The sequence below is a fragment of the Xiphophorus couchianus genome, chromosome 7, assembly GCF_001444195.1.
Source record: "Xiphophorus couchianus chromosome 7, X_couchianus-1.0, whole genome shotgun sequence".
Taxonomy (NCBI): Eukaryota; Metazoa; Chordata; class Actinopteri; order Cyprinodontiformes; family Poeciliidae; genus Xiphophorus; species Xiphophorus couchianus.
In genome coordinates, this window is record NC_040234.1 from 2,473,756 (window position 1) to 2,500,083 (window position 26,328).

The window sequence follows — 26,328 nt, forward strand, 5'->3', positions numbered from 1 at the left end:
CATAAACACCAGAGGAGCCTTCAGAAGTGTTTAGAAAGTGTTTATTTGCAGCAGTTTTGGTTACTCATTAGAAAAATCATATTGTGACACAGAGACAGAAGAAATGTGATTTTTAAGCACCGTGAGAACAACATAGTCAGCTAACTGTTAGCCACTAACGTCGCTAAATTGGTGATTGAACTTTTAGCTTGAGGAATCTGGTGAAACATGCAAACATATTAAACTGATTAAACTTGAACATGGACACTGCAGAAAATATTAACTAGTCAATCTGGTTAAATATTCCGTATAACATGGTTTGGAATTTATTAAACTTTTACCATTTTTATTTCTAATTTGGAAAAAAATGTTAAAAACTCACCTGTTCCGATTCTCATGAACCCAAACTTCTCGTGAGCTGGTTGTATTTTTACACCTTCAGTAGTTTGGAATCCAACAGAACATTAGTTTACAAGCTTCTTCCCAAAGTTTATGCTATAAAACTTTATTTTAAGATTTTCAGTATCTCTCCAATCACCCTTCAGAGCTGATCATCAGCTGAGTCTCTGCTCAGCTGATTGGTCTGTTACTGTTTAGTTGATTTATTATAGTTGAGCATGAAATTATACATTCAGGATAAAAAAAGTTTTGCCCTACTTGTGACAGGGATCTCAGAAAAGTGAAGTAAGTCTTCAGTCATGGTTCCTTTATTTTTGGAAGGCCTGATGAAGAGTTGCCACACATAACCAGAGAATATTTTCCTGTTATTATATTCCATATGAGTCTCTCTTTAGTTGTGCCGTTGATGTGGCTCAGGCTAAAATGAAATGTTTTCTGCAGACGTCAGCCTTTCCTAGGCCTTAAATATCTCCTTAAATATATCTGATGTGAGATCTCCCCTTTATATTCCTGTATCCACTTATTAGCATCAACCAGTATTTTCAGCTTTGATGTTCAGAATGTACAGGTATCCTGGGATCATGGGCTTACTGGTAAAGCTGTGGTCATCTAATGAATCTCACACAGCCTATTATTTGCTAAATAGTTAGATCTCAGTTAGATCAGTCTGCATTCAAAGACATCACTACTCTCATCCTTACCATATCTTGCAGTTTTGTGGGATGTTACAAATCTGTTCCTAACTGGTGAAAAGTGGAGCTTTGTGAAACATCCTTGTTGCTTTCTCAGTTTAGCGAGCAAGTCCTGGTACACTTGTGTCGGCTCTGAATCAGTCCAATTCTTACACGTTTACTCTGTGGCAGTTCAAATTGTAATCCTTAAACACCGCAGTAAGTTCTCCACACAGAAAGCACACAGCTTTGCTGTCCGTTTCAGCAAAGAACTTTTTAGAAGCCTATACTTAAGTAAAAACTCTACATCAGTTTGTCTTTTCTTAAAGGGACAGTATTATGTAAAATCTGCTTTTTTCAACGTTACATCATGTTATAATGTTATGCCCTCATCAAAAGTGTTACCTTGATTAAGAAATCCTTCAATCTCCATGGCAACCATTCAGCTGTACAAAATGCCTGAATGAACCAATTTCTACCTTGGAGATGCAGCTTTAGAGCTTCCGCCTCACAAAGAACCCCTCCTCCTCAACCCTCCCACTCAGCTCCTTCAGACTAGCCAGCAGCAATTAGCAAACACCTGGTGAAACATTTGCTGAGCTCATTATTGGAGCTACTTCTCAGAGCAACGCTGGCAACATTGTTAAAGGATTAACAGAGGAGCCATGTTGTGATGACTTCATAAAGGCGGAGTTTCAGAAAGATCAGGAATTTCTTAGACTCCCTGGCCCAATTTCAAGGTGTTAAATTACAAAGTTCAATTTGCTTTAAGTTATATTTAACATATACAACATTTTTATAACAACTGAAGGTTACATAGTTATTTTATTGTGCCATTTTATGGCACAATAAAGGGGCAATATTAATATTGCCCCTTTAATGTTAGCTGACATATTCAGATGGTAAAAGCTAATGTCTTGAACGTTGTTCAGCACATTTGCTAAAGGGGTTATGTACACTGGTAATGTTGGTAAAGCAGTAGTTGTATTATTATATTTTACACCGACACAAAGTAATGAGATTTACTCTTCTACTACAAACTCAGTCCAAGGTAGTCAGCAGGTCTGGTTTAGAAGATGGATTGAACACTCTGAGTTGTTCAAAGCTTGGCCTATTTATTACATCATGAACAAAGGTGTCAGGTGTCCCACTGCAGACCCTCTCATCAGGTTAGAAGGTTTAATCCGTTCACACTCAGATCCTCCACAGACCTCATTCGTCACCTGTATCCACCCACTGAGCAAACACACCTGCTGCCAGGCTCCGCCCCTCCATTCTGTATTCTCAGTAAGCCAGTGGGCGGAACCTGAACCTGGCTAGAGCAGAGCAGAGTGGAGCTGTCTGATGTCCCTGGCCTTGTCCTTCCATTCCTCCCAGCGGTGGCTGGATGTGTCAGGGACGTGTCAATGATCCCACGTTGGTTCGTGAGCTGCGTGGCGCTCGGCTGCGTGCCATTCAGAAACATTCCACTGCGACCCGGCGTGGCCCCGCTTCCAAGTCTGACGTGTCTCTTTGCATTCCCCGCTACTCCAGCCATCTGAGTGGTCCTAATGGACTCCACATGTACGCTCTGGATACTTTGTGCATGAGATAGAAGAGGAGGGCCGGAGGGAAGGAGGGAGGAGGAATGGCCTCACCCTCCCTCGTGAGGTTTGGGGATAGACTGACTGAAAACGAGGGCATCCACAAAGTCAGCGCCGCCATCAGGGAATGAGGGCCTTGTTTGTTAAAGCTGTGACCTCACAAACCATCAGGCAGTGTTCAAGAATCCTCCTCATTTATTCAACACTAAAGGTGAAAAGAAAATCATAATTCCCAGTCCTGGGAACTCTGAATGGTTTCAAAAATCTAGAAGAAAAAAAAATCTATTTAATGCGTTTAATTTGTATGTCTATGTCTCTACTATTTGTGAGTGCACTTTGTATTGCTTTACACGTCCACTGGGCCACCGGAGAGGGCCGTCTCACTGTTTGTGTATTTTGAATAATTTTTTTTAAATATTTTTTTATTTAAGAAACAGCTAAGGACGCAGATAAGAAACCTACATACTGGTTATGGAAGTTACAGAATTGTATCCACTATTTTTGTTTAAATATAAACTGATGGAATTTGGAAAGAATGAAGTAAATGTTCTGTTTGTTTACACCATACTCTCCTCTTGTCACATCATTTAAACAGACTCTCTAGACAGTCTGAATAGAACAACTGGTTTCTGAATTAAAATTTGTTTCTGAATCAAATCATGACCCTAAAAATTGGAATTGAATCACTAGACTGAAATATTTTCATGTCTCATGTCCGCAAATCAACTAACAAACCAGAAACCTGCTTCTACTAACATTTGCCATGAATGAAACCTTTTTTTCAGCTTTTTGTTTTGATCTTGATGTTTTCCTCTATTTATTTTCTGACGAGTGAAACTCCTGTTCCTATCTTCCATTACTGTGCAGAAAACGAGGACGATACAGCGGTGCTGTGTGTGTATAAGACGGAGGACGACTGTGTGATGAAGTTCACGTACCTGGAGCACGTCAGCGGACGCTCCATCCTCACCGCGCTCCAGGAGCCGGGTCGGTGTTTCACTTCGGTCAACTAAAAGTGAATGAGTTCTGTTTTGGGGGTTTTTTTTCCTCTTAAATGTTTCAGATCCTGAAACGACCTGAGTGAATATGGAAAGCAGTTTTCAAATCAAGATTTTATTTCTTAAGGGATGAAAAGTTTACCGAACCAACCTGATTGTATGTGAAAATAATATTTTAATTTCTGATTGTTTCACCATTTGCCTACTTCATGTTGTCTGGCAGGGTCTACTTTTAAAAAAAAATTCCTGCTACTAACTAGGCTGTTATTTACAGAAGAGGAATAGAGCCACTGACAGAAAAAAAATAACTCAGACTTTTTTTTTCCAGTCCTACAGTTGAAACCAGATATTTACATACACCAAATAAAATGTTTTGGTTTATTTACATATGCCAAGTATTATTTTTCTCACTGATGGCTGTGAAATCAGACCAAACGTTTCTTGTTTCAGGTCAGCCAATAGAAATAATTTAGGTAAATCTAACTTGCCTAAAAATTTTTGTCTGATTTAACTTCAGTCAGTGAGAACAATTTTTTTTTTTGGTATTTGTACATATCGGCTTTTAACTGCCCTTTTTACCAAGACTGTCAATAAAGGCAGTATTTCCTTCAGACTGGACGGACTTAAAGGAAGCTGAATGAAAAGGAGTCTTTGTTTTAGCTGTAATTATATGTAAATTATTTAAGTAATACATTATATGTTTGTAAAAAAAAGAAAAACATTTCTTGCGTGTTCCATCTGAACGTCTGCAGGGATGATGCGGACGGCTGTGGTTGAATGTTATACAGAACAAAGATGCAACAGTTCATCTGGTGACCCGGAGTTCACATTGAAACTGGAACAGAGATCTGAGAACGATCACCTGAACCTGGGCTGTAGTTCTGTAGTTCAGCACATTTTAACACATTTACTCAGAACCAGGATACGGTGCCAGCAGGGAGAGCTTTTACAAATAACTTAAAAATGAAGTAATTTCATTTTCACTTAAAAATGAAGTAATTTCAAGGGCTGCACAGTGGCGCAGTTGGTAGCACTGTTGCCTTGCAGCAAGAAGGTCCTGGGTTCGATTCCCGGCCGGGGTCTTTCTGCATGGAGTTTGCATGTTCTCCCTGTGCATGCGTGGGTTCTCTCCGGGTACTCCGGCTTCCTCCCATAGTCCAAAAACATGACTGTCAGGTCAATTGGTTTCTCTAAATTCTCCCTAGGTGTGAGTGTGTGTGTGCATGGTTGTTTGTCCTGTATGTCTCTGTGTTGCCCTGCGACAGACTGGCGACCTGTCCAGGGTGTACCCCGCCTCTCGCCCGGAACGTAGCTGGAGATGGGCACCAGCAACCCTCCCGACCCCATTGGGGACAAGGGTGAACAGAAAATGGATGGATGGATGGATGGATGAAGTAATTTGATGAAAGCAACAATTTTTAGATGATCCTCTTTAAATGAGCAAATCCAATCAAGGAAGACATCTTAAAATAGTTCATCTTGGATTTTAAACTGAGTTTAGGAGTGGAGAACTGATGTAGAAAATCTGCTTCAGGTCAGGTTGAAACTCAGAGTTTCTTCAAAAAAAAAAACCTGCCAGCAATTAAGTCTGTTACCGTGGTGATGTATTCAGATTTTTCAGCCTATCGTGAATCTAAACCTGACATCTTGTCTTTCTTTGTAACCTGTTTGACTGGATGACTCCTGGCACAGAGTGTGGAGGTGGTCCGTCTGCCTTAACGGTCCTACTGGTTGTGGTGAGCACCATCTTACTGGTGGGAGTGGTTCTGCTGGCCACCTGGAAACTGGTCATCACCATACACGACCGGAGAGAGTTCTCTCGCTTCCAGAGCGCTCGGGTCCGCGCCCGGTACCTCATGGTAAGGAAGACGTTCTCAGTCTTTTCTAACAGAATTAGCTTTAGCTAGCATGAGCTGCTTTCTGACCGTCGTGTTGGTGGCACCCAGCAGCCAAACAGTCCCTACCATGTGGATGTTCATGTCCCATTTACAGTAGAGTCAACATCCTGAACTTAGTGCAGCTTGATTAAAATTTGATAAAGCTGTCACCATGTTGTAACAGTTTATTAGACCAATGATCAGTGTAAGAAAACTGTTTATCCACAGTCATCAGCGGGCATGCTAACTAGCCTTAGCATTCATGGCAGGCTATGTTGTAGTAAACCAGCTGTAACGTAGCAGAGAGAAAGGAGGAGGGTGTGAGCAGCGTGTATACAAAGTGATTGACAGCACTAAAACCCTCCTGCTGGCTCTGATTGGTTGTTTCTGACTGGTGTCTTTCTGCAGTTAGCACTGGAGAGGGCCCAGGAGTTTAGTTTTCTTCACAGATTGTCTCATATTATCCTGTCACGTCATAATAATTATTTTATTTTATTTTTATGCAGGAATCGTACTTATTGATCTTTCTTTGTACTTGGTGTATTGTATTATTTGTTACTTTTTTTTAATGTTTTTTTTTTTTTTTCCAGGCATCCAACCCTCTGTACAAGGACCCCATCACCACTCACTTTGCAGAAATGGAAACGTTTGAGAAGTCTTTTAACGGCGGGGTCCACTGATCCCTCTGCATGGGGCACGGCAGGACCGGTCCAACACACAGACCCCTGAATGATGGAGGACAGCAGACTGAACACACCCCTCCTTCCCTCCCTCTCTCCGCTCTCCACCCGTCCACGCTGCTGACAAGCGATTCAAACGAACCCAGAAGACGTTGAGTCTGTCGTATTTCTGTTCCTGAGGAGATTCAAACAGACTATTAAACTCGGAGCGTGGAGCAGACTCAAACTGTGGATGTGCAGCTTACACAAGATAAACTCCTAACTCTAACCACATAGAGCAGCATGTACTGAACAGGATATTGGCTTATATTTCCATATTTTCAGAAATACTAAAGACACATTTGAGAAATGAGCTCTTCACTCAGCAGGACTCTGATTTGCAGCATATTACTAGCTTATATTTCTAAAGAAGGTTGTAATAATCATTTGATACTACTAATATTTACTAAGCAACAGATGTCTTACCTTTATTTTGCACACATGGTGTTAAAATGTCTAATTCTGTAAAGATTTGTTTTGGTTGATCACATGATGCAGTTTTACTCTCTTCTGTTAATGTGAACATCAGGGTATTAACAAACTAACACCTGGACATGAACAGACTGCACTCGTGTCCCTCTTGTGTTGTCGATGGGAACCAAACTGCCTCACCTCGAGTTCAAGAGAAGCTCCAATCAGATTTTAACTCCCAGTTTTTCTAAAGATTGATCTGCCGACACCAGTTTGACTGAATCTGGGTTCCCTTTAAGAACTAAAATACACAAAGATTTATGATGAGCATTGAACATATTTTCCTCTTGCCTTCCTGTTGTGATCATGTCGTCTACAAATGAGGAGCAGAGGTAATGGCCAGTCAGAGAGTTGATGTTTTAAGCTGGCTGTGATGTCTGGTGTTAGCCATTCACCAGTTAGAATGAAAAGTGAAACCTGAGCACCGTTGCTGTGCTCCACTCAGCCTTCCCGTTACTTACTGACATCTTGTTCTGTTTCAACACATCCTGTAAAACGTCTCCGTGCCTCTTCTGACTTTAGTTTGAGCTTTCTTCGCTCAGCAAAGGACCCAGTATGGTCAACCTGAACTGTCGACTCGCGGTCACGTGGTTTCAAAGCGTTCTTTTTCGCACACACCCTTCAAAGTCCACAAGCCGCACCGAGCCCAGTGAAACCCCTCCCACTGTAGGATGGTGAACACAACGATCATGTCAGAGAGGATTGACTATTACAAGTTCACAAGTTTTGGAAAAAATAATGACTGATGAGCTGCAGTATCTTTATTTCGCATGCTAATGGGGAGAAAAGAAAGATGGGACTTTCACCCATTGTTACATGTTTATGTCTCAATACCTCGGAAGATCAAATCCATCCAGCTCTCTGGCTGAAAAAGCAGCTTTGGGAAGTTGAGTAGTCAGAAATACACAACATTGCTGTCCCAGTGCCTTTCTGCATAAATAACCAAAAAATTCTGCTCTGCCTGCACAGTGCAATGAAAAGTTTGCCAGGGGGGTTGTGACAAAGAGGGGTGCACGACAGCAGACTGAGAACAAAATGAAGGTATTATCATCACACAATGGCGACAACGAAAACTATTGGTCCAACCACACAGAACCTTTAAGAACAACCAGAGAGTTCTCCTTATGGCGACCTGGAAGTGTTTACTTTTAGGAAATATGGGACTTTTAAAGTTCTAATGGCCGGTCACAGGTTTGCCTGATGATTCTGGTCACCAGAAGAATTCTTGGTGGATCTCTAGGTCAGAGCAACCTTTTTGTGGTTACTCTATTATTTTTAAAAGCTGAGTCATTCCCAGTTGATTAAGTGTGAGGACCGCTCTTCTTTCAGTCCTGTTGTGACTCATCTACTTGGAAGGGAGGGAAGGTTTGGATTTTCTCGTGAATTATTGACACAAATTGCAATCAAGACCCTTTGCAGAATGCAAATTACAGTGGACAGAGTGCCTAGAAATGCTTTGCTTCAAGTCTTGAATGCATTTCTCTTGTCTTTAATTGACCATCCTACATAGAGTGCTGCTTACAGATGGTGTGCAAGTCAGAACTTGCACAAACTGATGGGATAAAACCTTTACTTTGCCCAGGGAATCTTCTATTACAACAGCAGCCTAAGATTCTAAATGACTCACAGTGAGAAACACAGCCAAGAAAACAAATTAGGTGCCTAGTTAATCCAAAAGGAATCCTTTGATGTGGTTGTAATTGGGTCACCATGTAGACCAGCGTCAGGACATGTTAATGAATTAATATCTAAGGAGCTGAAATGACTAAACTGAATGCAACAAGGTGTAAATGGTTCTAACATGAGTTGACTTGTCATGTTACAGGAGGTTCCAAAGCATCAGTCAAAACAGTGAGTGGAGGTATTGCTGTTGAAATACGTTTGACAGCAATAACAGCACCATTAGGTTTGGTACGGGGCCCAGTTGGGGTTTGGTGTGTGGGTTGTCACAGAGGAACCAGTGGGTGTGTTTGGGACACGCGTATCGTCTTCCACTGTGTTGTAAATAGACAGCCTAGCAACTGGGCTTCATGTCAGTTTAAACTCTTAAATATTTTCAAAGATCATTATTGTGATTTCATTTTAATTCACCGTGCCACTATATTGTGTACCTGAATAGCAGAGATCATGTGTATCTGCATTTCCATTACAAATGAGAGCAAATCTTTGTTTATGTTCTGCTAATGTTGAAAAAACACAATTTTGCAATTGTGGTGTTTCTGTTAAATAAGAAATTAAATTAAAATCACACATGAATAAACTTGCTCACGTGGTAAGTCATTAAAAATCATGGCAGCAAGAGATGTAAACAGTTAAGATATATTCATAATTCAGCCATGGCCTAGTGCGCATTATCTGTCAGCCAATCAGAAGAGACGTTGATGTCTTATTCAGGCTTTGGAGCGACAAGCTACTTGGGAGCTACTTGGGGGCTAGGCATGTCGCGTTGGGGAAATTGTAGTCGGCCATTTTACAGAAAAGTTATGGATTGAACTCAATATAATGACACAACCTTTTATGAACTGCGATGCTGTGAGAGCTCTGGAGGAGCCAGCTGCACATTGCCCAAAAAAGCAAACTGTCATCCTCTTACCACTTCCTGTTTGTCATTTTCGCCAGTAGTTACATGCGATTGTTGATCGATGACCACAGCCAAAAACACAACCTCATCCTACTCAAAACAACGTGAGTTTTTTTCTGAAATTTCCTTGTTTCCATTAAGCCAATTTATTTTTGTAATTTCAATTTGTACAATTTTCTGGTTAATGGAAATGCAGCTGGAGGTTGTCACTGATTTGCTGTTTAAACCTGTTGACAGTTGTTGGTTTGTACTTTTTGGATAGAAAAAGATTAATATGTAGTTAATTAGTTGAATAGATCCAGATTTTATTCATAATTTTTTGGGGAGATAAAAAAAGAGCTTTGTTTGCAGTCCTGAATGCAGAGATGACTCAATGTTCAAACAATTTTGTCTTTTTCTGTGCTGTCATCTGTAAATGTCTTTCCATTATCACCAGCCTTTTGCATGATAAAGGATGTGGTGTTGTTGCTGAACTTGTACAGCTAGCTGGGTGTTGTTAGCTGTGTTTCCATTACAAATATGCACAAAACCTTGTCGATAATATGCTAATGCTGAAACACATTTAAAGTCACGTGAAAAGTCATTACAAAACACCCAGCACCATCATCCTCCTGCCACTTCCTGTCGTCTTCTTTGACGTTTCTGCCAGTAGTAACGTCCCGCTGTTGATCAAGTGACTTGTGCCAAATGAAAAAAGTGTTCCCATTGCAGTTTTCAAAATACATCTATATGGCCAAAAAACAACCTCATCATAGCTCAATTTCTTTTTTAAATTCCCTTATCTGAATTAAGCAAATGTAATTTCATAATTCCAATTTGCACAATTATATGTTCAATGGAAACACAGCTGTTGTGTGGGAGGGGACTTGTGAATATTACTTGAGAGTGCCAAATGGATGGCTGTGTGTTTTTATTAAGAGTTGGTCTCCAGGAACAGAAATGTTCTTCCTGCAGGGTCCTTGAAGACATGTCCACATGTTGATGTAACAATAAACGGCTCAGTTCAAACACTTGTTTGTCTTCCTGTTCACATGTTAGAGATGAGCATCATTTTCCTCACACTTCATATTTGTGCAGCTCTATTAAAATACACACGGGTTTATGGTTGGAATGTGATAAAACGTAAAAAATCTTAATTCATTCCATTAAGTCCAAAATTGATTCCACCCCTGGCAGATTTAGTCAAAATTATCTTCACTCGATTGAAATGAGAGGCTGAATTTGAAACCCTGCACACTGCCCTCTTGGTTTAGAGAGACTTGGTCCCAGAGGAGAAAGGCTTTAATTGTCCATCGAGACAACTACAGTATGTGCTGATGAGGAAGAGGAGGAGGAGGAGGAGTGACAGCCAGTTCAGAAAGAGTCGACCGAGGCAGAAAGTGGTTTGGCAGTGGGAAATTTGTTGGAAGTCAATAACTGCAGCACAGAGCAGAATCTAACCTCATTAACACCATCAATATTTTTAATGATCCGTCAGCGCAGAGCTTAGGGGAAGGACACAACACCGACTCTAGACAAAGCTGCTAACAATGTGGAGCATGTTGGAGGAGGTTATTATTATTAATCTTCATGCATTTAATTTTTCTCAAAGCTTTTTAAATTGTAATCAATTCTCTCTTTAGTTTCCATTTAGATCATGAGCTCAAACACAAACTGTCTTTTAAATACTGTAGATGATTTAACTAGATTACAGACATCAATGGTTCCTGGAGCCTTTTATTAATAAAACAAAATTAATTTATTGTAAACTACTTTGAGCTATTATTGCCTTTTCCTTTATCAGGATGACCTGTGTTCTTTCTACAGAGGGAGCTAGAAACAACACACACTCTCTACTGAATCTTCTTGTGTCCATCCTCTGTGTGTGTGAGTTATTGCAATGTTCTGCCAGCTGACATCACACTCCCAGTTTCCTGTCTTGCTTGTTAAAATATATATTTTTTATTTTTCAGTTCCTTTTTTTTTATTGGAAAACTTCCCTAGGCCTGTTTTCTCCTCACAGCACCTCTCACCCTGCCGAGACGAGGGAGGAGTAAAAATGCCTGGTTAGAATACTAAAGTTTTACATAATAGCAAACAGAGAAATAAGTCAGTAAAAATGTCAATTTTAACAAAATGAAGCACACTTGACTTTTGTAATACCTCTAAAAAGTCAAGACTATTAACTCAACTGTATGACAATCTACAACAGATCCAAGGTTATTATGAGTCTAAAAAGGATTTGACAGTCAGTTCAGAATCAAATGCTCAAATACTGAATCATAAATAATTATCATCAGCCCCATTATAGCAGAGGTTTATGTCGGTGTTCTGCCGCAGTGATTATTCATCAATGCCAAAGCGGAAACGCATCAGCAGTCGCCAGCAAATATCACTGCCTGACAACCTGGAAAGGCTTACAAGGCTATTTCCAAACAACCAGACGTCCATTATTGCGAAAGAGGAAACCAAAACAGGAGTGTGTCCCTGCAAACCAATGTTATCATAGTTAACTAAAACTACCTGAATTAGATGAACTGTCACAAGGAAATAAAACTAAATTATAATGAAAAATTCAGAACAATTAACTATGCTGCAAACTGCAAGTCACCTGCTACTGTCAGTCATGGTAGTGGAAGGATGATTTGGACTGATCTTACAGCTACGTAACCTTGACCTTTCAGTCATTATAGTTAACCATATAATGACTGAGGTCATCTGTCTGATTGCTAAAAACTTTCAGGACCTGCTACAGAGCAGCTAAGGCTTATTGTTTTCACCAAAACCAAAGCAGTCATCTTCTTCTTCTGGTCTCAAATCAGTGAGCAAGTCACCAAACTGCCTAGGTGCTGTAGCCCAAATCATTACCCTTTCACCTCCGTGCTTCATAGTCAGCCTGAGATGATTGGGCTGAATCTTTGTCTTTGCTTCACACTTAGACAATCTGCTGGACAATTTGTCCAAACAACATGTTTATCACAAAAATCCTGTTCCAGAATCTGGTGCAATAGTCTGTTTTACTAGCTAATTGGATTCAGCTGATTCTTACCTGAAACAACTTGGCATATAGAAAAGTCACCAGTGAGACAAGAAAGTGCAGAGAAAGCAGCTTAGGTGTTCAAATTTCACAAAGGAAACAATGTTCCATCTCAGTAAACCTAATGGGGTTTTTCTGTTCATTAGGAATGAAGAGGTAAACACAATTTACCCACAATTATTACAGAGAAATACACAGTATTCTACTTCTTTTTTTTTTTAACTAATTAATACAAAGTAATAAAAATGCTAACTGAAGTGCTCATTTTTTCTGTTGGTGTTTTTACAGTTCAGTTCAGATCCAACACAAAGCTCAGTGAACCGTTTAAGGCAGCACTCTAAGCTGCTTTCAGCTCCTGTGCAGGAACAGTAGCGTTACTGTCCACCTGATCTGAGGCCCAGTCCCACCCAGCCCACACGGTTTCACACAGGCTGTGTGTTTATTTAAGCCACCAGGAAGCTGTGCTGTTTGAACTGTGCCAGAAGCAGCACTGCTGTGGGGAATGGAAGAGAAGTGAGCTCTGATTGGTCGCTGGGAACCTCTTCAAAAGCTCAGTCTGCCAGCTGCTTGTTGCAGACAGGACCGTGTAATGTGACAGCAATAGGTTCCACTGGTTTTCATTTATGCTGATTGAATTGATTTGTGTGCATGTCCTTGTATTTCATACATTTGTACATTGTAAGGAGGACCTTTTTCCTAACACATGTGTTGTGGGGACCAACTGCTCCTTATAGGTCCCAAACCCTCAACCCCACGAGAAGTAGAGCTGTTTTGGGTCTGGGGTTAGGTTTAGCACTAAGGTGTGAATTGAGTTTAGGGTTAGGCGTGTTCTGGTAAGGTTTAAGGTAAGAGTCAGGGTTAGGCTAAACTGATGAATGGAAGTCAATGAAAAGTTTCTGTGAAGATATAAAGACGTACTATGTGTTGGTACGTGTGTGTTTCAGTAACTTTGAAAGACGCTCCAACATACGGGGTGGCCACTACTGGCAATAATTTTATAGCCCCCACTATTAAGTCATCTGCTGCCCCCTAGTGGCTGTGGTGGGCGCCTAAGGCATAAGTAGGGTCACTAATGTACTGTATGTGGTTGTTCACTGGGAAGCTATAACATTGTTGCTGCTCTCCACTGTGTTTGTGTTTCCTGTCAGGTCGTTACTGTAAATAAGAACATTTATTGTAGGAAAAACATGAAACACTTTAAGGTCAGCCTCACCTCTGGCAGACTGTTCCAGGGCAGCTGTAGCTACAAACCAGCAGCTTGTCACCATCGGTGTGTGAATGGGAATAATTGGATGTAGTGTGAAGCACCTTGGAGACCTCTGAACCTGATAAAGTTCTAAACAAGTACAGCTGATTTAACATTTACTTGATTGTGATATAAAAAGGAACTATGAGCATGGAAAATACATAATAGTGCCCCCTTAACAAATAATTGGCAAAGCATGATCTCTGCTGGAGAACTGGAGATAGAGCTATCAGTGTAGCCTTTTGGATTGGCTGGATTATGTTAGCTAAACATCCTCACAACATCACACCTTGCTGGCGTCCAACTTGAAGCTCTGTACTGGTTACCGGTCCACCCATGAGACCATCCATCTGGTCCGTCTTGAGTCATTAGCTGAAGGGTTAACAGAAGACAATTTTTCAAAGATTTGATGGATGAAATTGTCTTCTGTTGACCCCTCAGCTAATGTCCAATTCAGTAACTGAACAAGACATTACACCAGCATGGAATTTTAGCAGTAGTTAATCCTAAAGCACTAAACCAACTTGGTATTTAGCAACAGCTAATGCTAAAGTACTAAACCAAACCAGTATTTAGCAACAACTAAAGAACATCTTTAATTTATTTCACATCTTTCTGATGCATTTTTGATATAATGTATCAGTATTCTGATGGACAGTCACTTGGTCTTTTTGATAAACATCATCTTTAGTTAGCTGAACTTTTTGCACTTCTTTTAGATACAATCTTTTGTATGTCTTGAGTCCTGCAAGTGGGAAATAGTAGTAGTAATAATAATAAACAAAGAACGTTTGTTTCATAGTATTGTTAATTTAGAAAAACCAATAAGACTAATTCTTCATTCCATCAGATGAGGTAACCATCAGTATAAATATAGCAACAGAGTGACATCAGTGAAGAGGAGCAGCGGGAAAGTCGTAGGTTTGGTTCTGAGGGCCGGCCGATGGATCAAAAGCAACATATTGTAACTGGAATCCAGCAGCTGTTACTGAAGCATCAGAGAGGAACTTCAGGGTCATCACGTTTCCTGAAACACCGCAGAAACCGGTTTGATCAACGCTTTGAAACTTCTGCCAGTCAAATGTACACTTAGCAATAAAATGGAACTTAGTGTTTCTAATTTGCGTTGGGGGACCTGCAATGATTGTTTGTCTACAGTATGTCATCTCCTGTGATACATTGGCGGCCATCTTGTCCGTGGGAAATTTCTGAGGTTGAAAAGTCAAAAATTTGCTAGAAGAAAACTAAACTTTGAGATTAATCTCAGAAATTTTCTAGAAAAATAACTTGGAAATCAAGGTTTTTCTATAAAGTTTCTGATATAATTTTTTTTTTAAATCAGAAGAATTTAGACTTTTACAACTCAAGAAAATTTCTGAGATTTTTTGGCGGAAATTTACCTTGTCATTTTTTGTATCTATAATGGCCCTAGTTGTAGAGATTTTAATGTCAAAGGAAGGTAGGTAATTTTTCCTGCTTCTACAACTCTGGAGGGAATCCTAGAGCAAAGAACAAACCTGCAAGACTGATGATCCAGTGTGGTGCATGTTGTGCCATATGAGGGAAATAAAAAAAGGGTTTTTGAAAAATTATTAAAATTGTAATATTAAACAAACAACTTAGCATGTGTGTTGAGTTCTAATATCCACCCAACATTTTAATCAAATAGAAAGACTACATTTAAATACTGTTAGGTTATCAGTCATTAAAATTTTATTTGTATCTATCTATCTATCTATCTATCTATCTATCTATCTATCTATCTATCTATCTATCTATCTATCTATCTATCTATCTATCTATCTATCTATCTATCTATCTATCTATCTATCTATCTATCTATCTATCTATCTATCTATCTATAATATAAATATATATATGTAATTTTTTTAAAGATTCCTTTTTGGCAGAATTTCTTTTTGTTTTCCCTTTTAGACTACTTTAGGTCTGTATACATACATTTGTAAATCTGTTTGCTAATAAGTATTTAGATTTTTTCCCCTCTTTTTTGTATTTCATTTCATTATATATTTTATTTCACACCATAAAAACTCTGATAATCCCAGTTTAGGCCAGTTTACTCTTGCAAAAAAAAAAAAAAAAAAAGATTCATCCATAAACAGACAAAAAAGTAACTATGGGTGATTTGCTGCTGCTGGCTAATTTTATAACCACATTTCTACACATGAGGCTAAATAGATGCAGATGATAAAACGGTGACAAAAAGGGAAAAAAAAATCCCACCATGAAGAAAACTTTAACAGGTTCTCTGCAACCTTTCTTCTCAATTGAAAGTCTTTCAATTTAGAAGAATTCGGCTATAAGTGTCACAATTTTGTTCATTTAATGAGAAAAACATGATTTGAATGAACCAGGAGTCACACAAACACTTCAGTTTAACCAGAGTTCAAACTGTTTCCTGTCATGTATAAATGATGGCAGCTCACCTCTGCTGATGATGTCACCTGGTAAATTGTCACCACAGAATCTGGAGAAAGGTATAAGAAAAATTATAAAAGTAAAGACAGGAATGCCACCGTAGGACAGGAATTGATGTTTTTTACATGTAATATCTGAATATTGTGGCAAGCATTTGTGTTCAGTAAAACTACCTTTCACTGGCAGATCATTTCACTTGTAACACAACATTTTTCCCTTGTTAGAAGTGAAAAAATCTGCCAGTGGCACTAGTACTTTGAGTGAATATTATTGACTTAAAATAAGCTCCCATATCTTGCTGAAAAGTTATGTGTAAGTTAGTTTGGTCTTATTTCAACTGTATTACAATGTTTGCACCATAGACCAAAAATACTGGGATTTTGCAGTGTGATTTTTTTTCCCCGTTTCCACACAGGTTAACTGCTGACACTCACCTCCCAGCGAAGCCGGACACATCGTCGTAGCTGTCGTACACCTCCAGGTAATCTGCCAGGCAGGATGTGTCTTCCTCCACGTCCAGCTCCAGGAAGTGGAGGCGAATCCTCTGACCCAGGCGCACTCGGATGTGCCAGTAGCAGATCAACTCGTCCTGGTATTCGTCAGGGAAACCGGGCGACTGGATGATCTTCTGCTGCTCAGTCAGAATGCCACCACACTCCTTGGCTGTTGGGAACATGGGAGACACGATGAAACTACTGAAGACTAGTATCTTCAGCAGTTTTGCTGCAAAGAGGATCTTTTGTTATGTAGTTTTTTCTTGAGAAAGTTTATCACTTTGCCTGTGTTAAACTTGTACACACTTGTGTTGGGACTGTTTCTTTGGAATATAGAGAAATATTCTCGGTTACTGAGAAACGATTGCTTCCTGGAGGTGTGGACTCCTGGTTTAAGTTTAAAACATTATCTAACAATTGTTAACGTTTGCCCTTGACGTATGTAGTGCGCCACTTAGATGCTATGAATTAAGCTTACCAGATGTTATCTGCGCTGTGAACAACCATTCTCCAGTGCAAAGAGAGAAGTTAATTCAACATATGGAAGTATGGTCAACACATACAGGCTTTGTTCACTTTCATTGCTGCCTTTGCTAAAACGACAGACAGACTACAATTCAAAATTAGAGCAGAAAATTGACATCATTGTTCACAACTTTGTCTGTTCACTGATTGGCCTGGTTGAATTTCTACTGGATGAATCCAAGTGAATGAGAGAAAGCCCAGACTGTCTGTGAAGTGAGATTTGAATTGAGGTCAGGAAATGCACTTCGGGTGAGAATCAGAGCTGCAATAGTTGAGTTTCACCACTAGAGAGCGCCTTCGACTTAGCAGAATGAATGCAGTTCTAGTGCGGTAGGGTCAAGGAAGTTTTATTCAGTTATTTATTTATTTTTCACTTAGTTTTACTGAGACATGATGTCATTTCCACATTTTGAATAGCCTTAAAAAGTTAAGCCTCTGTAAGAAATTATTCCAATAATCTACAAGATTTGGGAAATAAAAGAAAGAGTCTCATATCAGATTTTTGATGTGTTTTTCTTCAGTCTTGATTAAACCAAAAGTATTTTTGCTCATTTTTCAAACTTCTTTACCTTTAAAAGTGATAAAAACTCTAAACAGCCCAGAGGCCGCATCTGGACAGAAGGAGCTGACAGAAGGGCCAGACTCTGTTGAGACAAACTCTGGACTTTTCTGAAAAGCAACAAAAGCTTCAATCTGTGGTGGCGCAGGGGGTTAGCACGCCCCACGTTTGGAGGCCTTAGTCCTCGACGCGGACGTCGCGGGTTCGACTCCCGGTCCCGACGACCTTTGCCGCATGTCTTCCCCCCTCTCCTCACCCTCCTTCCTCTCTGCCTACTGTTGAAAAAATACGAGCCACTAGCGCCGCAAAAACTCTTCTGAGAAAAAAAAAAAAAGCTTAAATCTGTAACTAGATTGCAATTTCAAAGAACATTTCAGTGACTTTTTTTAAGTTTGAAAGCTTTCAGCAAAATGTAGAAAAAGATCAGAGCAACACAGAAAAGCTCAAGACCTGAGCAGCAGTGATTTCCAAGCAGGGCCTTCAGTCAGCAGGTAAAGTGTAAAAATGTGAGTAAAAGCTACATTTTCACCCTTTTTTAACTATTTTTTAAATTTTTTTGCAACTAACTTCCTGTGTAATGAGTTTAACTACAGTTATTTTTAATGTAGACTTCTCTTTTTATATTTGAGAAGAGTTTTTAAGAACATTTAATTAGTAATTTGTGGTTATCTGTTTTATGTGAACTGTAAATATCACGTGACACAGAAATCCATTTTATTTCATCAACAGCCTTTATTCTGAGCAGGATGGTAGGCACGTCTCCATGACAACAACTATGTGAAAGCTGGTTATGGAAAGACTTGCCGGGAAAAGTTCTTTATGTTCTGCACAAACATGCATACATTTTTTTAATAACTAACTATTTTATCCCTAATATAGTTTTACATTTATTTAGAGAAATGTGTTTATGTGAGTGAAATTCACAAAAAGAATAATCTGAATTAAGTAAAATTAACATTTATTGGAAAATTGCAAAATATGAATGTTCTTGCTGAACATAATGATTCTGTAAATATATTTTTGAATATCAAATATAAATATCAAATACCCATGTGCAAGCGTTGTGTGCATTAATAGCACATTTAGTGCTATTAGCAATATAGAGTAAAGAAAGGAAATCAAAATGTAACAGGTGAGAAAATAAAGTGTATATGAGGTGCTATGGAAGAATTCAAAATCATTTGCTGCACCATTAAATAAATATAACCACACCAGAAATGATTCCCTGTGGGTATTAACAATGATTATCTCTCTCTGGAGTGTGTCACTGGTTCCTAGTTCATCCTCCAAGTGTCACCAATCAGCCAACAACTATAAAAACTTCTGTTGTTGTGGACTTAGCTTTGGAAACTTCCACACTCAGTAAAGCATAGTTAGAGCCCAACTCGTGTGAAAAAGAGCCAACTCTGCTGCACATCAGCAGCAGCTATCGTTGCAAACCAAAGGAAAAGCGATTTTTTGCTGTCGGCCATGTTGGTAGGATCACTGGTTTCAGGTTTGTTTCATCGTGTCAGGGGATTGATGGCTGCATTGTCAGTGATCGGTCTATGAAAACCTTTTTTTATATCGATTGTGTGAATATAAACCTGAACTGAGATTCTGAGAATTTGCTACAAGAGCTTATTGAATCTGACTGGGTGAATACAAGCTTCTGTAAGCACCGACGGTTTGGCTTGCGTCCTGTTTGTGGGTGTGGAGACTTTAAAAATGATTATGTGTGACTTCCAGTCAGAACTTGCTCAGCTGCCGCTCTAGCAGTTTATCCAGCTGCATTTTTTCCTCCTTTGCTGGTTTACTCTTGGTCTGAACCACCATAACTCATCGGTAGGAGTCAGTTTGTGGTTTTGAGTCAGAATGTTCTTCTTCATGTTGTCTTTATCACTTCTTTTACGTCTGACTTGCGTCTAGAGTGATGACAACTTCCTGTGGTGACTCTGTTTATGACGTAGGAGTTTCCATCACTGAGACTCTGAAGTTGCTCAGCTAGTAAAAGCATTAACGTTAATAAATCTCCCCCATTCATCTTTAAACATGTTGTATGTAACTTTTATATGAAGAAATGAAAGATTTTTTACATAAAACTGTCAGTATGTTGTGACAATATGAGACGGATAGATCAAGATAAAAATCAAAATCAAGATCCTCTGGCATCTCCCAGCACAAACCGCAGAAACACACTGCCCTGTCAGAAACAACCAATCAGAGCCAGGAGGAGCACTGTCAATTATGCTTGTGTATGCGCTGCTCACACCCTTGCTCTCTGATACTCTGCAGCTTACAGAGCCTGCCATGAATCCTCGTGTTAGCTAGCATAGCCACCAGGTTTACTGGAATGGTAAGCCGTTCCTCCGCCATTATCACACTGAGTTTCCTATTCAGTTTAACCAGTAAAATTCAGTTTTAACCCAAATAGAAATATTTTTTTAACAGATATCATTCAGCTAAAATACAATTAAGAATCTATGGCACTACTTTAAAATTAATGTTGACAGATGGTCTTCCGCAAAATAGAGTGTACATGAGCATGATTGACAGTGCTAAGCTCTGATTGGTTGATTTTGGTCTGGAGCTGTGAATTTCTTCAGACAGCAATAGCAGCTCAGGGTGAAGGTGGAGGTGGAGGAGATCGATGTTTTCACAGATGATCTGTCTCATATTATAATGTCAAGCCATGGTGACTGTTTTGAAAAATATGTAAAAAAATATATATACAGTACAGACCAAAAGTTTGGACACACCTTTTAATTCAATGAGTTTCCTTTATTTTCATGACTATTGACATTGTAGATTCACACTGAAGGCATCAAAACTATGAATAACATGTGGAAATATGCACTGAACAAAAAAGTGTAAAACAACTGAAAATAGCCTTTATATTCTAGTTTCTTCAAAGTAACAACCTTTAGCTGTGATTACTGCTTTGCACACACTCTGCATTTTCTTGATGAGCTTCAAGAGGTTGTCACCTGAAATGGTTTTCACTTCATAGGTCAACCTGCCCTGTCAGGTTAATAAGTGGGATTTCTTGCCTTATAAATAGTCATGAAAATAAAGAAAACCCATTGAATTAGAAGGTGTGTCCAAACTTTTGGTCTGTACTGTATATCATTTTTTATAAAAGTTACATACTGCAGCTTTAAAGCAGATTTATGATCAAATGCAATCCATGTCAAAATTAGCTTCATGTGAAAGAGAGACACCATGTTTCTTTTTCCTCAAGATAAACATTTATGGCCTCAGCATGCAGGATGCCTTCCTGGAACATTTGTGCTTTAGGTTATTAAGATGTTGTTCTAATGAGTAGATCATTAGAAAAACACTTATTTATTCCTGCAGTGCAGCAACAACACAAATGGGCTGTTGACCTTTATGAAACCATCGTGTTGTGCTCAGCTTGTCCTGATAGCCCCACCCATCTCTTCACCTTCTACACTGTAATGATGAAGCTTGAGGAAATAATGGAGTTGTTTTTTTTTCCTTTACAAAGTCTGAAAGTTTGTGTTGTGCAATCGTCAGCCATGCTGAGTCAGAACTTTGTAGATGCACTTTTCATAGCAGTTACAGCTGCAGATGTTTTGGGTTTATGTTTCCTACACCTTCACACACTTAGGACTAAATAATTTGACCTTTTGTGTAAAATAGGTCAAGCTATTTGACTTTAGATCTAATGTGAGGAGAAAAACCTTCGCTTCATCTTAAACACAGCGGTGGTAGCGTCATGCTGTGGGGAGGGTTTTCTTTAGTACTGACAATGAAGCTAGTTAAAATACAGAGGAGAGAGGCATGTGGGGTTCAGTTATGTGACAGTGATGCAGCAAAGGATTATGGGTGTTTGACTAAAGCAGAGAATCAACTGAAGGTGGTGTGGTCGCTTTTACACCATGTCGTAAGTGGATGAAATTATAGATGATGCAATAGATATAAATATCAGTAATTGGCTATAGCAGCAGTATTAAAATCTTCATGTCGATATCGATCCAAGTCTTCATACAGGTACATTCCTGGTGGAAGTTTCAAAACATTTCTGTTTCCAGATTGACTTTGTTTCAGTAATTTTGATGCTCTGATTCTTTCAAACATCTCTTTTTAAATGCTGTTTAAAAATGCATAACTTTGAAAAACCATCAACATGTGTGTGTTCTCCTTTCAAACTTCAGCATCACACTCACGAATAACTTTGGCTTCAAAAGATTTAAAATCCCTGTTAGAGCCTAGCACTGGGTTTTAAAAATACACGTAGTTAAAAAAAAACTGCTACGGTAAAAAAAAAAGTCTCCTTTCAGCAATGTTAAAATTATGATTAAAGTAAAGCATTTACTCACAGTTTGGGTTGTAGCAGTAAACATCCCATTTCTCACTCTTGTTCAGCCTGTATCCATAGTCAACAATGCCGACTCTTCCAAAGCCGCAGTTGGCCCCGGCCTTGACGATGGGATAGCCGACACGTCCTCTGTCAAACCAGCCGGCGGCACACACATGGAAACCTGCAAGTGAGAAGAAACGCCATGTTCTGTTCAGCAGCACCACTGGTCACACACTCAGAGCTGACCGTCCAGAACTTTCTTTCAGAATCTCCAGCAACACGGCCTGGTTTGAATAGTTTGTGAAAAGCACCTGAAGATTTATTTGTTCTTCTTCATGGAGACTCCAGGGGTTTAGATCACAATCAGTGGTCAGCTATAAAACTGACCTCCTGCAAGGTTGCCTTGGAAACCTTGAACTGTAGCCACTGAGAAGCAGGCAACCAGAGGATTTGACCTGCATTCTGAAAAGCTGCTGGTTTCTGCTAACCCAGCTCTGTGTCACAGCCAGGATTTGAACCTCAGACCCTTTTTGCTGTAAGAAAACCAGTCCTACACCTAAAATAGATCTTTTTTTGTCTTCTGTATATTCCATTTCTCTTATACACATTTATTATATACCACAACTCTTACCAATATCACTCGGTCACATGTTCCTTGCTTCATCATAAGAACATGTGTAGCTTTAAGTAAATAACGCTCCAGCATCACCTTCGATCAAATGAGGCAACACTTTTATTGTCACTGGTGAAGGTTCAACTCCATCTAACATAAAGTCATATTCAATCAATTAGAATACACACCAGATTAAAGGTTTTCCTTTAAAAATAATAACCTCTAAGCCTGTATTAAACAAAGTTTTCATTAATCCCATATTTGTGTTTTTAAAAGTAGTTTTTGATTGGTCTGATGTAATATTAAAATTTTAAATAGTTTTCCCTAAATGTAAGCTGAAAATCAACATAATCAACAGAAGCAACACAAACAAACATTCTTCTGTGTTTAATCTATATAATGTTTCATTTAGTCAAATGTTCCAGAAATAAATTGACTTTTTGACAGTGTGAATTTTACACCTTTCATCCCAACATACACACACCATTGAAAGTGCACCATGGAGGTACATGGTGTTTCATACAGAATGATTGACTTCGTCGTGTCTGAACCCATATGTGATATCAATATGAGGGCATCGAGTGACTTGCAGCATTCATATTACTATATTATGTTTAGAAAATAAAAATCAGAAGCTGCAGTTCAGACCTTTGCAGGAATCAGATAAATAAACCACAAACTTCTGGTGCATTTCTTGTTAAAACTCTCCACCTTTGACCCAGTACAGCAACCCATGTATTTGGATTAAGAAGTTTAACCCAGCAATTTCTAGAGTGAACCTAAGACCATCTTAACAGGATTTTATAGTTTGTTTGAGATCTTTTAATATCAGCCTTGGCTCAGAAACTCTGTTGCACTCTTGGAAAGACACTGCTTCCCATTAACTTTTAACCTCCTCCTGTGAGCTAAAAGCATTCCAGCAGTTAAGGGTCGTCTTGCATCACTACTGTTCCTCCATCTGATGCCTTTTAAAGAGCAAGGAGAGAATACACACCACCAGGGGAAATCAGGGGCGGAGGAAATCAGTGTTGTTTTTACAGCAGAGGAGCCTGGTTTGCTTTAAAAGACACTGAAATGCAGGCGCTGATCTGTGAATTTGCGTTGTGATTATGAGTGAAAAGCTACAGACCTATTTGTCGCGCTGCCTCCAGTTGATCGTAGGTGGCCAATGTCCCTCCCTCGTATTTGCAGACAGCCTTGGCCTCTTTGTACGTCAGCTGATACCTCCCTTTGCGTGACTCCCGATGATAAACCCCAGCTGCTTGTTCTGTCAGAGAGAAACACGACCTCTGTCTGGGCTTTTACATTAATTATGTTAAAAAAAAAAATTTTATACCCTGTTGATGAGTCTGAACCAAACCAGTCAGTACAATAAAACACATACAAGAACTCATTTTCCAAAGAGTCATTCTCATGAAGTGAAGTGTATGGGAAAGTCAGCAGTGTTTAGAGAATTTCTTTTTTCCTGAAGAAAAAAAACTACTTTGATTGATGTAATAGTTGTGAAAGAAGGCTTCAGCTGGGAAGTTCCTTTGCTGGGGAATCTGAGAGGTAGGAGGTGAAGTCATTTCCATGTATTTACAGGCCTCATGCAGCACAGCCAGGCTATAACACACTGATTGGCACAAACTGCTGGACACTTTCATGCTCCATTAAAGCCTCACAATCAGCCTTTAAATGAGAATAGCTGTAGCTGTGTTCACAAAAGCAGAACATTTCAACAAAAACATGAAAATAACTGTAAAAAAAAAAAAGAAAAGAGCAATTCACAAGAGTAATATCACTGATGGCGAGATTTGTCTGATCGGTTTAATTAAATTCTCTACCTCATCACTGAAGTTGAATAATTTCCAGGCTACTCTGTGAAACAGATATTAGATGTCATTGTCAGGATGTGTTAGTTATATTTACCCAGCCATATTGAGTTATGAAATATTCCATTTCTGAAGCCCCACGACTGTGCCTCTTTCAGCAGTAAGACGAGAGTCCAGAGTAGAGCCCAGACGTGCATCCTGTGGCTGACGGTGTGCAGCTGCTCTGTGCAGATGTTCTCTGTCGTTCTGTCCCCTGCTGCTCGGCAGCCGCTGCCTTTTATACACATTCCTGCCTCCCAGGGGAGGTGGCAAATATCCAGCACAGTGAAATAATTAAACCCAGCCAGGGTTCTTTATAGCTACCCTGTTTGGATATTGATTTATTTAATTATTTTATTTTATTTGACCTACATAAAGATTAGCGCTTTTACTTATGTTTTAGGGAAAGTGCTGTGAGGGGGTTACACGAGGTAATCCTCAAACTCCTAAAGTGTGGCACATTTAAAATAACTTCTCCTGCTGTTGCAAATGAAACTGAAACCTGTCCGACCTCAAATCATCTCATTGTGTTTGTAAATAATGTGCACAGAGAACCTTTTTTACATGAAATGTTTTCACATATTTGCATAGACACCATGTCTTCAGGATATCATGAACAATTAAAAAAATTAAACAACCAAAAATCTGAATTGATTAACATGTGATGGTCACTAATACATTTGGCTTATCAGTGCAAAAACATTGTGACAGCTTGTAATGAATACGTTAATATGTTGTTTTCTATTAATTTGTCTAATTTTTGTACAGGATGGAGCCAAATCATTCCGGTCGGTGGTTCCTTTAAGCTGTATTATTCTGCTTGCATCTTTTGTTGTTCTCCTCATTATTTTCTGTGGTAGAATAACTAATAATTAGTATTTCCAATGAAGAGATTCAGGCATAGACATAAGCTAAATTGACAAAAACCCCCGAATGTTTTTAGTTTGTTCAGAGGGAATAATGAAAGACCATAGACTAAGCCAGGTGGAACACAGGACTATGAAGCTGGAGACCCTTCCATTGTTAATGTAGAGTGGTAACTGACTGGCTGGACTTGAGAAAAACTGCAAATTTTTATTTATTTATTTTTATGTTAAAAAATAAGTTATGAGTTTTCCATAACCAACCTCATTCCTGTTTGCAGACTCCTTGTTGTTGGTTATGAGCACTCAGTTTGTCATCCACAAGCTTGGTGGAAGGCAGGGCAGTAGAATGTGTAGAGTAGGGGACTGAGCACACAGCTTTGAGGAACCCCTGTGTTGATGCACATGGTGATGGAAGTATATGCTCTCTAACAGATTTTCCTGCAGGACTTCCCTGTATTTAACTCCATCAATTTTCCCATCATCTCTGACAGTCTTCTTCTTGTTTCTTCTGAAGAAATGCATCCTGACAGCCTGATGCTGCCACCACCATGTTTCACCACATGGATGCTGTGGTCTTGTTGATAGACGTTGCAGAAGGCGACATGTGGTTGCCACCACACTTCAGGTTCTTCTGCAAAGGCCAAAATCTTCAAGGGACCAGGGGATGATGTGGGAGTTTTTCCAAGCTACATTTGTTGTGCTGCCTGTTTCCATTAAATGTGTAAATCCAGGGATGCACAATATTATGGGAATCGGCCGATATTAGCTGTAAAATGTAATATTGTACATCGGCCATTCCATCAAAATAACTTGATATAAAAGCTGTTTTTTTTCTGACAAACCAGTGAAAACGATGCCTGCACACAGCATGTCAAATTTGCGCTGTTTGAGTGTTGCCACTGTCTTTGAGAGAGCAAATGTCATGAATAAATTTGATATTAAACATAATAAGTTGAAAGTGTTACATCAGCCTTTTTAGCATTTGCATTTGGTAGCAGGCTATATTGACAAAGATAATGCAGTATTTTAATTCCACAGTAGAGAAAGCCACACAGTTTCAGTAAGTAGGTGTAGGAAAAAAATATCGGTATTGGTATCGGTTATCAGCCAAATGAGTTTTAGTATATTGGCATATT

The 26,328-nt window shown here is 39.2% G+C and overlaps 2 protein-coding genes across 2 annotated transcripts in view; one reads left to right on the top strand and one right to left on the bottom strand.

The window, feature by feature from the left end:
* The window catches only part of itgb5 (integrin, beta 5), a 55,283-nt gene extending 44,997 nt beyond the window's left edge, over window positions 1-10,286 (top strand). Inside the window, exons 14-16 of the mRNA XM_028023722.1 lie at window positions 3,500-3,619; window positions 5,323-5,489; window positions 6,098-10,286. Of these exons, the coding sequence (XP_027879523.1) occupies window positions 3,500-3,619; window positions 5,323-5,489; window positions 6,098-6,187 (377 nt within the window). The 3' untranslated portion in view covers window positions 6,188-10,286. The remainder of the gene's footprint in view (window positions 1-3,499; window positions 3,620-5,322; window positions 5,490-6,097) is intronic.
* A 3,883-nt stretch (window positions 10,287-14,169) lies between these two features.
* Window positions 14,170-24,535, bottom strand: tnfaip6 (tumor necrosis factor, alpha-induced protein 6). The gene is made up of 6 exons (XM_028023759.1): window positions 24,385-24,535; window positions 23,603-23,740; window positions 21,880-22,041; window positions 16,414-16,642; window positions 15,988-16,028; window positions 14,170-14,567 (listed from the first exon to the last, which is right to left on the bottom strand). The coding sequence occupies exons 1-6, from the start codon at window positions 24,482-24,484 to the stop codon at window positions 14,431-14,433; spliced, it is 807 nt and encodes a 268-aa protein (XP_027879560.1). The 5' UTR covers window positions 24,485-24,535; the 3' UTR covers window positions 14,170-14,430.
* Between the last annotated feature and the right edge of the window lie 1,793 nt (window positions 24,536-26,328).

Excerpts from the sequence above, each read along its gene's own strand:
- tnfaip6 (XM_028023759.1), bottom strand. The coding sequence starts at position 24,484 with ATGCACGTCTGGGCTCTACTCTGGACTCTCGTCTTACTGCTGAAAGAG. Across the intron at positions 23,741-24,384 it reads TCATAACTCAATATGGCTGG|AACAAGCAGCTGGGGTTTAT; the intron begins GTAAATATAACT and ends TCTCTCTGACAG. Across the intron at positions 16,643-21,879 it reads TTACTGCTACAACCCAAACT|CCAAGGAGTGTGGTGGCATT; the intron begins GTGAGTAAATGC and ends TGTTCCCAACAG.